General features: G+C 36.8%; 1 protein-coding gene across 1 annotated transcript in view; it reads right to left on the reverse strand.

Moving 5' to 3' along the window:
- Window positions 1-2,935: 2,935 nt before the first annotated feature.
- ZRANB2 (zinc finger RANBP2-type containing 2) overlaps window positions 2,936-14,978 on the reverse strand; it is a 20,993-nt gene continuing 8,950 nt past the window's right edge. The window contains exons 4-12 of the mRNA XM_009278761.1: window positions 14,677-14,729; window positions 14,425-14,533; window positions 13,035-13,117; window positions 11,314-11,390; window positions 10,589-10,726; window positions 9,567-9,739; window positions 7,224-7,310; window positions 5,285-5,449; window positions 2,936-4,757 (exon numbers count right to left, since the gene is read on the reverse strand). Coding sequence (XP_009277036.1) covers window positions 4,694-4,757; window positions 5,285-5,449; window positions 7,224-7,310; window positions 9,567-9,739; window positions 10,589-10,726; window positions 11,314-11,390; window positions 13,035-13,117; window positions 14,425-14,533; window positions 14,677-14,729 — 949 coding nt within the window. The 3' untranslated portion in view covers window positions 2,936-4,693. The remainder of the gene's footprint in view (window positions 4,758-5,284; window positions 5,450-7,223; window positions 7,311-9,566; window positions 9,740-10,588; window positions 10,727-11,313; window positions 11,391-13,034; window positions 13,118-14,424; window positions 14,534-14,676; window positions 14,730-14,978) is intronic.

Here is a 14,978-nt window from a genome sequence, read left to right on the forward strand (position 1 = left end):
GCCACATTTCTAATAAATACGAGCCGTATTAGAAGTTATGGCTTGCTTTATAAATTATTGAGCTGTGGCTTCTTTGTTAATTCTCTACTTTCTAGAGCATGTACAGCAATCTGTCCTTAAGGAATCCAGACTTTTTAAAATGCATGTGTAAACAACCTCTTTTTCCTCCAAAAATACTACTCATTTTGATAATGGGAGGACAGGTAAAGTTAGTAAATTGTGCAGGACTTTGCCAAAGCTGTTGTCATTATTGAACTGTTACAGGAGCATTACTCCCTCTTGTTGCTGCCTTGTCCATTGATTTGGAGCTACCGTGAGTTCAGCACACATCATCTGCGTCCCCCCTCTGCCATTTGGAAAGTTTCTGTGCCACCATTTGGTACTGTGCTTGATATTTGCACCCCGCAGTTTTACAATGGGAATGTTCCCTGTTAGCTTCGTTGTGCGTTATTTCTGGATGGGGTCCATAACCAGCCTATGAGAAAGCATCAATTTATTAGTTCCATTTTCCAAACTAAGTATGAAGCACTCTACAGACTTTTTTCTAAAATGCATGTGTAAACAACCTCTTTTTCCAATAAAAATACTACTCATTTTGATAATGGGAGGACAGGTAAAGTTAGTAAATTGTGCAGGACTTTGCCAAAGCTGTTGTCATTATTGAACTGTTACAGGAGCATTACTCCCTCTTGTTGCTGCCTTGTCCAAATTTTGGAAAAGTTTGCACAAATATCTATACTTTCATATTTAAAAAAAATCCAACAAACCCCCCCAAAACCCAGCCCCAAACAAACACCCTATTAGCTGTTATTTCTGATTAAAGAACAAAAAAATCCTTTATGTTAAAGGAATTCCAGACAGAAAGTTCTATGACCAGTGATACATTTTGATTAATACTCCAAGAACAAACTATGGAATTGATTAAAAACATTAGCTGCAGAGTTCCTTCCCCAAAAACACATGAAAGCTATAGCATAGACTCAAGCAGAGGGAGCATCCCAGGCAGAGAAACTCCTCAAACAGGAATGCATTGTGAAGACAGGTTGATCCTGAGGCATTGCCATTAACTGAGAAGAGTGAAGGGTGCATTACTGGGACTGGAGGGGATGTGGGAGTAGCCTGTCCCTTAAAACTTCCACTGGCTTCAGTCAAACTTTTTTTCCCCATTTAAAGTATCTTTTCATACTGCGTAAGAATATTCACTCTAGGATGTTAGTAACTCAGTTGATATCTGACTTGAAAAGGACTCCAGCATCAAGTCTTTCCTAATGGAAAACAACATTGAATTGTCATGGTTACCAGTTAAAGTGAGGTGGTTACGGAGAATGAAACTTCTGCTCCTAACCCCTCCATTCACACCCTGTACCATCCTGGGAATGCCAAACTCCATTGGTCAGCTCTCGATTTTCAAAATTTGTTTTTAAGAAGCCTTTTCTGATACCTGGATGAAAGGCACAATACACTATTACTACTTAAAGTTATCCTGCCCTACTTGGTATTTGTTTGTCAACATTTGTCTAGCAGTGCTATGTTGAAACTGGAGAGGTTTCAACTGTCTTCAACGGTGTTAGTATTTTTCATTACTCCTGAAATGTTGTTTACGCTCATTATTCCCTAAAGGTGGAGTGATGATAGTGCCATTGCATTCAAAATGCTATAATTTAAAACACTGGCCTGCTAATCATCAATACAAGCCCATGCTGCAACATGTTACCCTCCCCAAAGCCCCCCAACAGAATAAGGCATGGCAAATGAGCAAATGCCTAATGCACTGAAAAGGATGAAAATGTTGCAGATTACTAGGCATAACAAATAACTTGCAGTAGCTCATTATAACTAAATTTAAGTTTGGGCAGGCTAGTGAGAAGTAAGACCTAACACAGCAACTATTTGATCTCCAGTGGTTCATCACAGTTGTTTGCATCAGACAACAGTGTACAGGAGTTGGTTACCTGGTGTGGAAATGAAGCAATCTTGTTTTATGATGTACCAACATGTACATTTTAATGCTTTTTATTGACTATCTATCTGAGAAAAAAAGAAACATTTTTCAGCAGTCGATTTTACTCTGTTGCCAAACTTATATAAAATTAAAGTCCAGTCTGCTTTTATTTACTCACTTTCTAGTTTTCCATTACTACAGAAGAATGCTTACACAAAACCACCATTACTATTCATGGATGTATTTAATTTTTCTTAGAAAAGCACATTAGCCCTAAACTTAACCTAATCAACACTTCCTCCTTGGCCATTACAAATTGCACTGATCTTTGACAAAGCTGCACAGAAATACCTGTTTATTTCTATAGGCAGCAATTTATCTGACCCCAATGGCTAAACTGAGGGCAAGGGAAATATTTTATAGTGAAACAGAAAAATTTACTGCTAGGCCACTGGAGATAATTCTACCTCCCCAAACACCCTACTACAGTAAACCCACACCTTTTTACTGCCTGAGCTTAATCTAGCTTTGTGTCTTATCAGAGGTGGACCATGTTTAGTTCTAATAGCTTGGTTCTAATTTATTTGCTGATCCAGTAACTAAAAAGAGATATTTTGTGTCATTTGTAACAGGCATGCAAAGACTACCATAGTCGCTGCGCCTTTGTATTTTAACATGCAGAAATCGAAGTAATTTAAACATACTGCTTCCTCTAAAAACTTTCTGAAGAGAAAATGTGGAACACATACAGAAGAAAATACCTTGAAGTTTTGTAAAAGCTCGTTTTAAACGTGCTGCTGTTCAAATCCAAAAATATTCTCAGTACTTAAAGAACTGAAACAATCTGAAAATTTATGATACATACGGCCAGGTAAGTGTGCACATACTGCCCTTCTTGCATTGCAGTAAGAGAGAACAACAACAACAAAATAATCTGTCAGCACAGGTTATAAAGAAAGATTTGCTTATGTTTCCAAGAGAAAGCACTCACTGCTCAGTTGACTCACAGGTTTTATTTACAGTTGTCTACAGAATCATTTTGCCTTACATTTTATCTATAGCCAAACGAAACCATAATTTTCCTTTGTCTGTAGCCTATCATTTGCTAAATTTAAAAACTTTCATCTGTTAAGTACAGCAACAAGTTTAATACAAAGAACAAGGAAAAAAAAAACAAAGGCTAACAACATAGCATCTATTTGATCTGATTTTTACAATTTAGTAGTTGGACTTTGAAGTCGTCAGAGGCACAGTTACAAGACTAACCTGCTCTTGTGCAATCTAGACACATTTAGCATTGAAATTAGATATAAAAGAAAGCATTAAAGAAACCGCAGAGCTTTTTTTCTGCAAAAAGATTATCAAAATATTTCTACACCAAAAACATTTTGCTTATATACCAGTCCAAAAGAAGTGTCTTTAAAAAAATAAAATAAAAGAAAGCAGAATGTAGTTTTTAAGTTTCGCTCCGTTTGTTTTTGTGCAGTTCATTTTAAAAAAGCAGCGGTCAAATATGGGTTTGGAAGTTTTACTACTGAAATAAATGCATATATTGCTCTTTGCTTGCTTAAAAATAATTTTCCTTAACATACTTACCTTATGATGGCACTGAGGATACTTAAACCTTTCTTAACCAAACGGAGCTCAAGAGAGACCAAGTCTTAATGTAATATTGCTAGTAAAATAGAGTCAATAAAGCATTTTAAGCCATAAATTATGTTTAAGGGAAAAAGAATGATTGATGAAGAACACATTTAAGATGTTAGAACTTTCTACACATTTATTCTCATTTTTAAATATAAATAAAATTCATATACCTTGAAAATTTTAGTCAACCCAAAATGAATTTTACAGACAGCCTGCAGAAGCTTCACTTGATTCCAAGAAGCTAGTTCCATATTCCTCCATCTCAAGAATAGTTCCTAAATGATCCTTTTATAAGAAAGGATCACAGAGTCTGGGGTCCATGCATGTGAAAATACCATAGCCAGTACCAATGCAGAAAGGGCACTTTGCTGACTGCAGCAAATAATTTCTAGTGACAGGCACCAGCAGCTATGAGACTCGAGCAATGGAGAAGATAGTGCCCAATGTCTCAAACATCCTCGCTTTGAAGGAATGAAGTCTAATTCACTCTCTAGAGAATCCTATGATGGACTGGGTATTTAATAGCTATTCTGCACTGAGCATAGCTAAAGAGAAAGAGGGGAATCCATCTATACTTTCACTTCAACACAGAAAAATAGAAGATAATTAGACCTAAGTACTCACTACTGTCATCCAATGGGTAACACCAGCCCTACGGCTACGCTAATCTTTCGTGGTCCCATACAAGATACATCAAACAAGCTCAAGAGTTGGATGCAGAAAACTCATGGGTTCTTCCTACATTCCTCAGATACTTCTTCATAATTGTCACGTGAGGAGCAGAGTTGTATTAGAACACACCCAACCTGTGCCTGCTCATACATACGAGAGCCAGGAATCAAGTAACTGAGTCTTTAAAAATAATAACAAAACCCCTTACTCAAATAATAAAACTTCATACCTACTCCGGGGAGTTTATGGCTTAAAATGCTACCTCTCTTTTTGTTTCATGAATGAACAAAGCTGCAGTTTTCCAGAAAGCAAGGACAAACATGCACCTCTACTAGCAGATTTAGCACTTCTGACCAAGTAAGACACCAACTTCTTAAAAATGTCTCATGCACTGAATGTAATTTTTTTTTTTTAAATGTGAGCTTTAATACATTATTTCTTTTTAGAACTTGTACGGGAACCAGAATGGGAAGATCCAGATGATGATCTGCGGCGTCTGTAAGATATAAATGGAGAAAGCATGCAAAGAAGTAAGTTGAAATTAATTTTAGCATCCACTTTGAGTAGTCTGTATCCTATAATAGCTGGAAGCCAAGTATATCTGATAGGGGCCTTATAAGAATATAGAAATAACTTTAAACCACTTTAAGCTCATGAATGTGAATTTAATACTGAAAATGTAAGTTTAATACTGAAAGTAGAATACAATTTCTAAATGCAATATTTACTTATGAAAATAAATCAATAACATACATGTTAACACTTTCACACACTGAAAGAATGGTGACCCAGGTCTTTCTACGGAACATGCTCCTAGCAAGAGGAAGTTTCATTGGGGGAGGGGGGCAGGGAAGCAATTACAGAGGTTTTAATAGGAAGTAACAGTAGGGCAAGTGAGAAAACTACTTTTAATAGCAGAATAACTGATCAGATTCAATTCTTTCCCAGTGAATCTCAGTCCTTCAGAAAAAAAAAAAAACACACATTTAAATACACCCATTCTTATTCTACATAAACCCAAACCTTTCGGGTGACCGTGATCTCGATCGTCTTTTTTTGCGATCACCAGATGAAGAAGATCTAGAACGACTTCGTTTCTTGCTTCTCTCGGGGGAAGATGATGAACGAGAGCTTGAGTAAGATCTTTTTCTTGGGGTGGAAGACCCCCTGTAGGACCTGGAGCTGGATCTTTATTGATTAAGAAATAAATCAGATTTAATTCTGGTATAATATAGAAAGAACAAAGAAAGAACAAAAGAGAGACAGTCTTCATGAACACTCACTACTCTATTTACATCAGTGTTTTATCAAATAAATTTGTGGATGCTTTAATACTTACTCCTTAGTTATCTGCCAATAAAGACTTCTACTGCTGTGGTAGTTTTCTTAATAAATTTTGCTAAATAGTGTTTCTTTATATACAGACCACCAACGGTTTGGAAACCTCTTTCCAGCATTCACCAGAATGATGCATTTTGACAAAGAAATGATAGCAGACTGGGACAGGAAGTAGCCTATATAAGGACCTTCCTCAGTAGTTAAATTCCCAAAGCAAAATGGCTTGAAAACCACAGATGTAATGCTGATTTAACAATGTTCCACTTCATATTAATGGATATTTCACACTGTAAATTTGTAAAGTCATGTTCATCTTACTAAAATAGTAAAAACCCTCAGAAGGTATATTTACAAATCTCAAAATAAATTTGGGTAGAGAGTAAGACCTTCCACAACCAAAATATTTAAAAAACCTCTTAGAATACAGTCATTTTGACAAAAAACCAAAAAAAAACCCCCAAAAAACCCCCAGCTTCACTTACAAGCACTCAAAAAATCACTTTGGTTATCCAAAAAAACCAAGGAAAAAAACCCACTTGTGGAAAGAGTAATAGAGCTAGAAAGTCCTGAACTGCAATTCCAAAATTATGTAAGAACACCTAACAGGATTTTTTTTTTTCAGTAAGCTGGAGAAAACATTTAAAAAAACCCCAACACAGTGTATGTTGTTGGTAAAATATTTTCAGGGTTCTCATTGTAAATAACAAAGCAGTCCTATTTCACACAAGCTAATACACTGAGGACACTCGGTGGATGCCATGTGGCACAAGCAAATAACCCAGCTCAACTGACGAGTCACCAGCATCTAGTGGGAGCACAGGCACCCTTTTTCTCGTCCTAAAAGCACAGATTCCATCTTGCGCTGACCCTCACGTGATAATCCATAGCATGTTTCTGCCACCAAAGGGCGGTGGCACCATTTGTGATTGGTCTTTCCAACTCAAACTTCCTTATTTACAGTTTTAAGATTCTCTGCATGCATGGAGATGGGACAGTTCTTCACTCCATCGCAAAAGGAAAGTCCTGCCAACAGAATGCCTGTGCAAGGACACCTCAAGGAACTTATATGCTTTTGTTACTCTTCCCCGCATAGTTCAGTAACTGCTATACAGAAAACGTCAGCTAGCTCAAACTCCTCTCAGCTTCTCGCATGATTTACTATCAACATTTTATACATTCCCCCCACATTTATGAAGATAATGGCAGCACTATCTAGTGGAAGTTAGATACGTTAAGTAAGTTATCACTAAACACAAAATCAGAAGTATAGCGTATTTTCTAATGTTCTTCCACATCAAGTAGCCAAAGTGGAAACAGTAAAAACAGCAAAAATTACTGAAGCAAGTAAACATGCATTGAAATTCTTCTTCCTTCAAAGTGAAGATCTGTGGCGTCCACTCGTCTAGCTTAGATCAGACTTAAAACTCTTCAACCAAAACCTCGCATTCTCAAGAAATACATCTGTAGTGGTAACAACCTCGTGCAGAGACCCCAGGAATTCTGACTTCCAAGATAAAAATGAGTTAATGTTTTTTGACCGGCATAATTTTACGATGAAATCAACAAGCGGTTGGTTCTTCTGCCCTTTTTTCTCTCTGCAAGGAGAGAGTGCTACCTCATTCACCTTGATTTCGACCCACGAGATCTAGAGTGTTCTCTGGAACTGGAACGAGATCTTGATCTGGAACTGGAAGAACTTCTTGAATGGGACCTGAAACAACATGGAAGATTTTTTTCCAGTGTCTGACTTGTATTTAGCAGAATAACTGCTACTGTTAGCAGCAGAGACAACGATGCATCAATACAATTTGGCCTAGAGTCACTAAAGAAGTGACAATTTCCTCCTACCTCCCAGTATCACCATAGTACATTTTAAAACAGAAACTTTAACATAGTAAGATGGTGCATTCAAAAATTTATAGTCAGTTTTTTATTTATGTTTCCTAAAACAAAGCACAACAATTAAACAGGATTGCAGTTATTTGGCAAAATGAAACAACTGCATATCTATTAACTATTTCATGAAATCAATGCCTTAACTTTTAATTTGTGCCTTAACTTGAAAACCATCAGTTTCTTCGAAAAGCAGAGTAAGTAAGAGTATTAGGACTAGCTAGCTCAAATTTTCCCCAAGTCAGTTCTCATAAGCATTTTGTAAGCAGTTTCAAGTTTTCATAAAGATTTTCCCCTGCATTAAAAATTAAGTAGTAGTTAATTCTTGGCTAAAATACAGACATATCTAACACTGTTTCTAACTCATCAAAATTATTTTCAAATTTTTCATGTGGATGGATTTTCTTTAAAGCACAAACCACAAGAGATATATAAAAATGGTAGCGGACTTGCAGTAACTATTGTAAAAAGAAGGCATTGCAATCAAATTCCAATAATCTTTTCAGGAAAAATATATTACACATGCTGTCAGTCTCCTGGTTTACCATGTCTTTTTCATTTTACTGTGCAAAACAAAAGCAGTATGAACACATGCTAACTAGAAAATATATTTAAACCTTTTTAAAAAAACCCACAAAGATGTATCCACAAATAGCAACTGATATTTCCAGTTAATTATCTGTAACCAGAAGCAAAAAGTTCAACAGAAAGTTGAAAGATCCCTAGCAAATTTCAGTTATGACAAGTTACTTTTTACTTCACTGTTAACATCTGTGAATTAACGAACAAAGTTATGGCCAGATGAAGTTCTTCTGTCTTCTTTGACCTTCCCACCCCTAAACCTAAGAATTGCACTCAAATGCAGCCCATACTGGCTGCATACTATCCTCACAAAGGACCGCACAGCCACTTCCTCAAAGATCTTGCTCCACACCTCACTTCATTTACCAAAATTGCGGACAGCCGGTCAGCTTAGTCACTATTATTCACTTAGTGAATAATAGTGTCCTCCTTGTTTTCTATTTGAAAATAATAGTTTTCCTCCTCCTTGGAACCACGTGGCAAATACACGTCTCAAGATGGCATTTGAAGAAGTGGGGAGGCTGACAATAGGTATTGTGAAGAACATAATTTTTCATGGAAGAGACAGCATGAAAAAAAGCATGACAGCAATGGGGAGAAAGACAAAACAGACACAGTGGCTGACATCTGGTTAGTATGAACGTCTGAAGAATTTGGGCAGTGATCACAGTGGTGAGAGCAGAGAGGTGCAGTTACAAAGCTAGGAAGGTTAGAAGAAACTTGAACTTTATGTATAACCCTGTGAGCTAGTACCAATTTGAGGTCTTAAACCTATCAGTATCATCCTTGTATTAGTTGTACGGCAGCTAAAAAGCTACAACATGATTTATGTCACATGATTACAAACATTTATTGAACTGTTCATATATTACTGAATTTAAATAATAACGTGAGATCTTAAATCTACCCGGTAGACTTTTTTTGTGGCCCCATGGTCAGTATAAACCTGGAGTGCTATTCTGACAACACTGCCATTGTACTTAAAGCTTTGTCACTTGCCAACAAACTAAGTTCAAGTTTCTTGTCTTTATTTCCAGGATATTTTCCGTTCTGTCCTTTCACTGAATCTGTCTGGACTGCATCATCACTGCCCTCTTCTGCCACCTCCTCCCACTTTAACAATACCACCCTTCTGCTTCTCTGTTCAACAACTCTACTCAACATTGCTAAAAAAAGGTTCACCCATTGAATCACATACGGCCAACAAGCCTAAAAATAAAATTGAAAATAAGTTATATTTTTAAATTTATTTGAAGGATTCAATTGGAGTATCAACTTAAATTTACTAAAACAAGCAACAAGCCACATGAAGCCTCCCTACTGAGGATCCACAGAACGTCAAAACAGAACATTGTCTACCTGTGTAAATTCTGTACATAAAATTGTTAACATCATTAAACTAAAACTGTAAGGCAATCAAGAAAAAAAAGTAAATAAAGAAGTTAGATACTGACATTTTGCCTGGCGTTACCCTTGACCTGTACCCGTTTACCTGGACCTAGACCTTGAGCTTGAATGAGAGGATGAGCGCGATGAAGATCGTGAGTGGGAAGATCGAGACTTAGAACGACTGCGCCTATTGGATTTCTTTTTCTTATTAGTGTCCTCTTCTTCACTGGCATCAAGATTATATTTTGAAAGGTCAGCATCATCTTCATCCTCATCCTGAAAAAATGCAGATACACAAAAAATACTTAAGAAATACTGTGATTGTTTTCTTCAGTTAGTGTTTTTTACTTATTCTATGATTTATTTTGTGCTTTTTTCCAACCTTTGAAAATACTGTTAGCGCAATCAATGAGATCCAAAAATTTTAAGAGTAAAGAGTGGCTGAAAATTTGTGTTTCAAAGCAAACTATTAAAAAGCTTGCAAAAACCCCATCTGAAGTCCCATTTTCTGTTATTTAATGAAGTTAATGAAAATACAGATATTAAGATTTAAAGTATTTTCAGATTCAAAATCTATAACCATAGCATAATCCTGCAGAGACATGTTTCATATGCAGAATTTGGTGACTGCTGTGTTAAAAAAAAAGCATATACGCATGTCTCTGCAGGACTGTTGTCCAAAGATGTGGACAACCCAATATGTGACGATCATTTATTTCAGGAAAGATGAAAAAAATCTCTGAATATTTTATTCCATTTTATAAAAAATAAATCTGATGTGGTTTTAAAAGGCTAAGAATAAAATTCAAGAACATTCCCTTTATATGGTAACCATACATAAAAGTTCCAAATAAAGATCTCAAAATTTTTTATTCTGATCTCAGATAAGCTTTTAATTTTTTATGGTTTAAAAAAATTATACATCTTTGAATGCAGGTATTTAGAACAAAACAGAGCTTGTGCACATACTTTAGAGAAGCTGTAGGCACCATTATTCTGATAGCTACTCCTCTACATTGCTCTAAAGGCAGCTAAAAATACAGACTAAACCTTACCTACCAATACTAAACAGCACTGTAGTAATAATTAAAAAATAATTGCTAGGAAAAAACCAAAACATGCTACCTCATCCAATTTATATTTGGAGAGATCTTCATCCTCATCCTCCTCATCTTCCCCTTCAGATTCCTTATCTTCTACTTCCTTCAGGATAGATGCAGGACCAACTGGCTTCCCTCTATACTTTTTCTTTTTGCGTCCAAACTAAGAAATTTTATTCCATTAGTGCACGATTTAATCAAAAGTAATTTCCAACTGTATTTTTTGATAAAACTTCTATGAGAAAATAAATATACATCAATTTCAAATAAGGTATTGCTCAAAGGGAAAGAGACGTATCATGAAACATCAATTAGCAACACAAAACTTTCTAAAGAGATGCTTGTCTTAGATCCAATTAGTACCCACAGACAAGATTAATGGAAATCTGAATTTAACAAAGGAGTATTTTATATTTGTGTCTATGGGATATCTTTATAAAACAATGTTGAACATATGGCTGAAAACAACATGCATGACCCTGAAGTCAGCTCCCTAAGAAGTTTAACGAACTCAGCTTGTACCAGTTTAATTTGAACCCATTCTTAGTTTTTTAACCCCCAAAAAGACAAAACAGATGCATTCACTTTCAGTTCAAAACTTTCACGCTTGAGCATTTGACAAAGAGATGCATCACTATGTATTTCTGACTCGCGCTTTCCCCGTAAGGAAACCAAATGCAAGTGTATGTATCCTAAACACAAATCACACAATACGCATCTCTCCTGAGTAACACATGTACCTAATCTTACCTCATCATACTCCCCATCTGATTCTTCACGTTCTATATATTCAACATTCTCTCGTTCATTAAATCCTCCTCCGTATCCTTTAAAAAGTGGTAAAACAAGACAATCTCTTGAGCTGCACCAAATTCAGCTACGTTAAGCACAAAGTTTATTCTAAACTTTCACGGAGGTTCTGGAAGCCTTCAGTGGATTTATAAACATATGCCGTAAGAATGTAATATGATCTCAAGAGGAACATGAATTGTTCCCACACAGGTTTATTAAATACAGGTCCTCAGAACCCTAATTGAGAAAATGGATTAAAACAGATAACACAGAAGCAATAGCGTTTAAAAAAATGGGAAAAAAAAATTAAAAAAAAAAAAAAAGAATTTCAGGATTATTGCTGTGCCGAGCAACCAGCTTCCCAGAAGAGCTCTGGCAGGGCTGCAGTGCCTGACAATTGCCTTGGTGTGGATAAACACAAGAATGTCTTCAAGGGGCTAGAATAAAGACTACTGTCCTCGAAGACCAAAATCCCACCTCTGAGAGCAGCCAGTAGCCAACTTGGGAAAAGCAGGCAACGAAACATGAGGGGAGGGCAACACTTGCTAACTGTTTTCCCAGCTGCTGGCGTTGCTGCAGCCTCTCTGCCACAGCCAGGTCCTACGTGCATGCAGCCTCCTTGGTGGCTTCTGGGCACGCCAGCCTGCTCCCATATCGCAATAATCCTGTGACATAAAGTCATATATATATATATCCTCAGGGAGCAACAGGAATAAAAGCATGCTGTAGTTGCACTGAATTGTACAACTGACAAGATTTGCCTTAAGAATCTTTCTATTCCTTTTTATAATGTGAGTGGAAAACTTCAACGGCTCATTTTAATTTCAGCTTTGTAATTTACTGCAAGCATGTGCAACATGCTAGGTGTCCTGCACGTGACTGCAAATTTACTCTGAAGGACACCAGAACTTGAAAAATATTAAAAATATTTAACTGTATGAAATACAATTAAAAATTGTAAGAAATTGTATGAAATACAATTACATATACAATACAATTAAATATCATTCTTTAATATTCTTACAATATTAAATAAGAATATTAAAAATTATTCTTTTTCCTTTTGAATAATAATCTCTGTGCTCTTCTCTGTGCTTCTTTTTTGCATTATATGCATTAGTGTTACACTCTACGCATTAAATTCTCTGCCTGATCCCATTTGCAGTGGTAGCAGTATAAATAGTTACGACCACACTGTGAGGATATCCTCTGTTCTAGTTACCACTGGGTTCATTGTTAATGCAGGAGGAATTTAAAATGCGTCACAGTGTGACCAAACCTCAAACCTCATTAAGAGATAACAGTCTAATCTATACAGCCTTCAAACACTGTTCGTGTGACTGCTGAGTCCTCTGTAGATGGACACTATATATACACTAGACCTCTTGGAGTTTAATAAAATATTGCATTACTCCTTCCAAACATCTTAGTATCAAAATCAAATATAGAGGCAGTTTAAGCTGAATATTCACTGACTTTCCATATGAAACCATCACATACTTTGCACACTACTAAAAGGAATCAAGTCTAAGAACCTACAGATTTATTTACATATGGAAGATCATTCAACTTTGCTAGTTCTGCTGTGAAAACAATCCCTTTAATTAAATTACATTATGATTTATAAGAAGAAGTTTTCTTACAGTAATTTGAGTGTTTTAAAACCATATACATCTTACCTGTCCTTTCCTCCAACTTAGCGTACTTTGGAGTATTACACATATTACATTCTGATCTTCTGGCCCAGTTCACGTTACCACATCTTCAGAGGCAAAAAGAACAAAACAGAAATAAGAAACATTTTATTTCAAATCAAAAAACTTAAATGTTGAGGCAACAGTTAAAAAAAAAATCATAAAAATGTATTTGCCAAGTTTTAGCAGTGATCTGCAGTCACTAGTACAACACAATTAACTCCAAGGCAACAGTCACCAAGACACAAAGAACTGCAAGAGAGTCTATGGGTATTTCACCAGCACGAGGATGATGGGAAGATGACCATACTGGACAAATCAAGGGGAAAGAAGTAAAATTAACAGGCAGGTAGGCAGACAAGTTAACAGAAGTAAGACTACACAAGAAGTGCTAAAATTCCTCATTACTCTCCACTAGTGGCATTCACAGTTCACAGGAGTTAACGAAGAAGCTACCATGGGAATAATGCTTATGAGCAGCCATCGTCATCCACCGGTGCACAGCTACAGTTATACGCTTCCGTTACTGCATTTCTATCTTACAGCATCCTAAAAGGCCACTCTCACCCATCTGTAACACTACCATCAGGGTGCTGCTCAGTCCCAAAGAGGAGAGGAGGAGGTCCATAAGACACAGCCTAGCTATGAACTTGGAAAGACACGACGATCCTGAAGTGTGCCATCAAGTGGAATCCCTCAGACACTGGGACCCACAGCGCTGCCCAGGAAACCTGCCCGTCTCGAGCTGTGGAACAGCGCAAATGGAAACCTATCATGCTGAACACAGCTAAGTTCTGGCAGAAAAAAAATTTTAAAAATCCAGGTTTCATTGGTAGACAGCTTACTCAATCAGCAAAAACTGAAATCCTTGAAAGTGCTCCAGAAAATCTGAAAGCACCTTTCAAAAATCAAAGCATTTTATTAAAGTAGCCCTTTTCGAACTCAGATCTTAACATTCTTAGTTGATGGCTTAGAGAAACATCTAAGACTTTAACTATGTGCTAAACTTTACTCATTAAATATTTAGTGAATGTTAATAATAAAGTATCATACTGCAATGAAGGTGATACTTCCATTTACATGTTTCTTCCGAACTTGAGAAGTGTCTTGGCTTATCAGAGAAAAACATGAACTTTCACCTTCCTACTCCTGATTTTTTAATCTTTTTCCAGTCTTGTTAATTAAGTAACTGCTGTCCAGCAAACAAAAACGAATGCTATCCTCACAGCAAAACACTACTAGTGGAATAGCTGCGAGTTTTGATCACTCTTCTCTCATCAGTACAAGTAAATTTATACTGACAAAATTAAGTACAATATTGTTAGATGTTTGCGTGGCTCTAAGAGAACACTCTGCATTTTTTAAAAGGGCATACGTTTTACACTGCCAGTCGTTAGCACTGAAGAGGCCACGACTCTTTTCAGCAAGTGTCTTTCCTATTTCAGTCCCTCCAGCTTTCATCATTTTGGCTTCTGTCGTTTTTTCTGGAAAAGAAAAAAAACAAACAAAAACCAAACAGTTCTCAAACATCTTCCTTTATGATAAATTAAAAAGATTTAATATTATTTTCTTTTTAAAAAAGCAGAAATAGACGAGGAGAAAAAGATTTATCATCTCAGACGCTCACCTCTTCCACATCTGTTACAGCTGGTTCTTCTAGCAAAGTTAACATTCCCACACCTGAAAACAAAAATAGAGAGAGAACGACGACGCTAGTCCAAGAGAACGCTGGAAAATGCACACACACGAGACTTAAAGGAAAACGCCTTTATATTTCAAGCTGATTTTGTTCCAAATTAAAACACGAAGTTTCTCAGGCCGTGCCCGACCCTGGGGCGGGCTGGTGCCGGACCCGCTGCACGACGGGGGCCAGGAGCTGTGAAACCCCGCAAGGAAGCGCGCCCCGGCACGGCGGGAGGGCGGCCGCCC

This window comes from Aptenodytes forsteri, unplaced genomic scaffold (assembly GCF_000699145.1).
Source record: "Aptenodytes forsteri isolate BGI_AS27 unplaced genomic scaffold, ASM69914v1 Scaffold290, whole genome shotgun sequence".
NCBI classification, from domain to species: Eukaryota; Metazoa; Chordata; class Aves; order Sphenisciformes; family Spheniscidae; genus Aptenodytes; species Aptenodytes forsteri.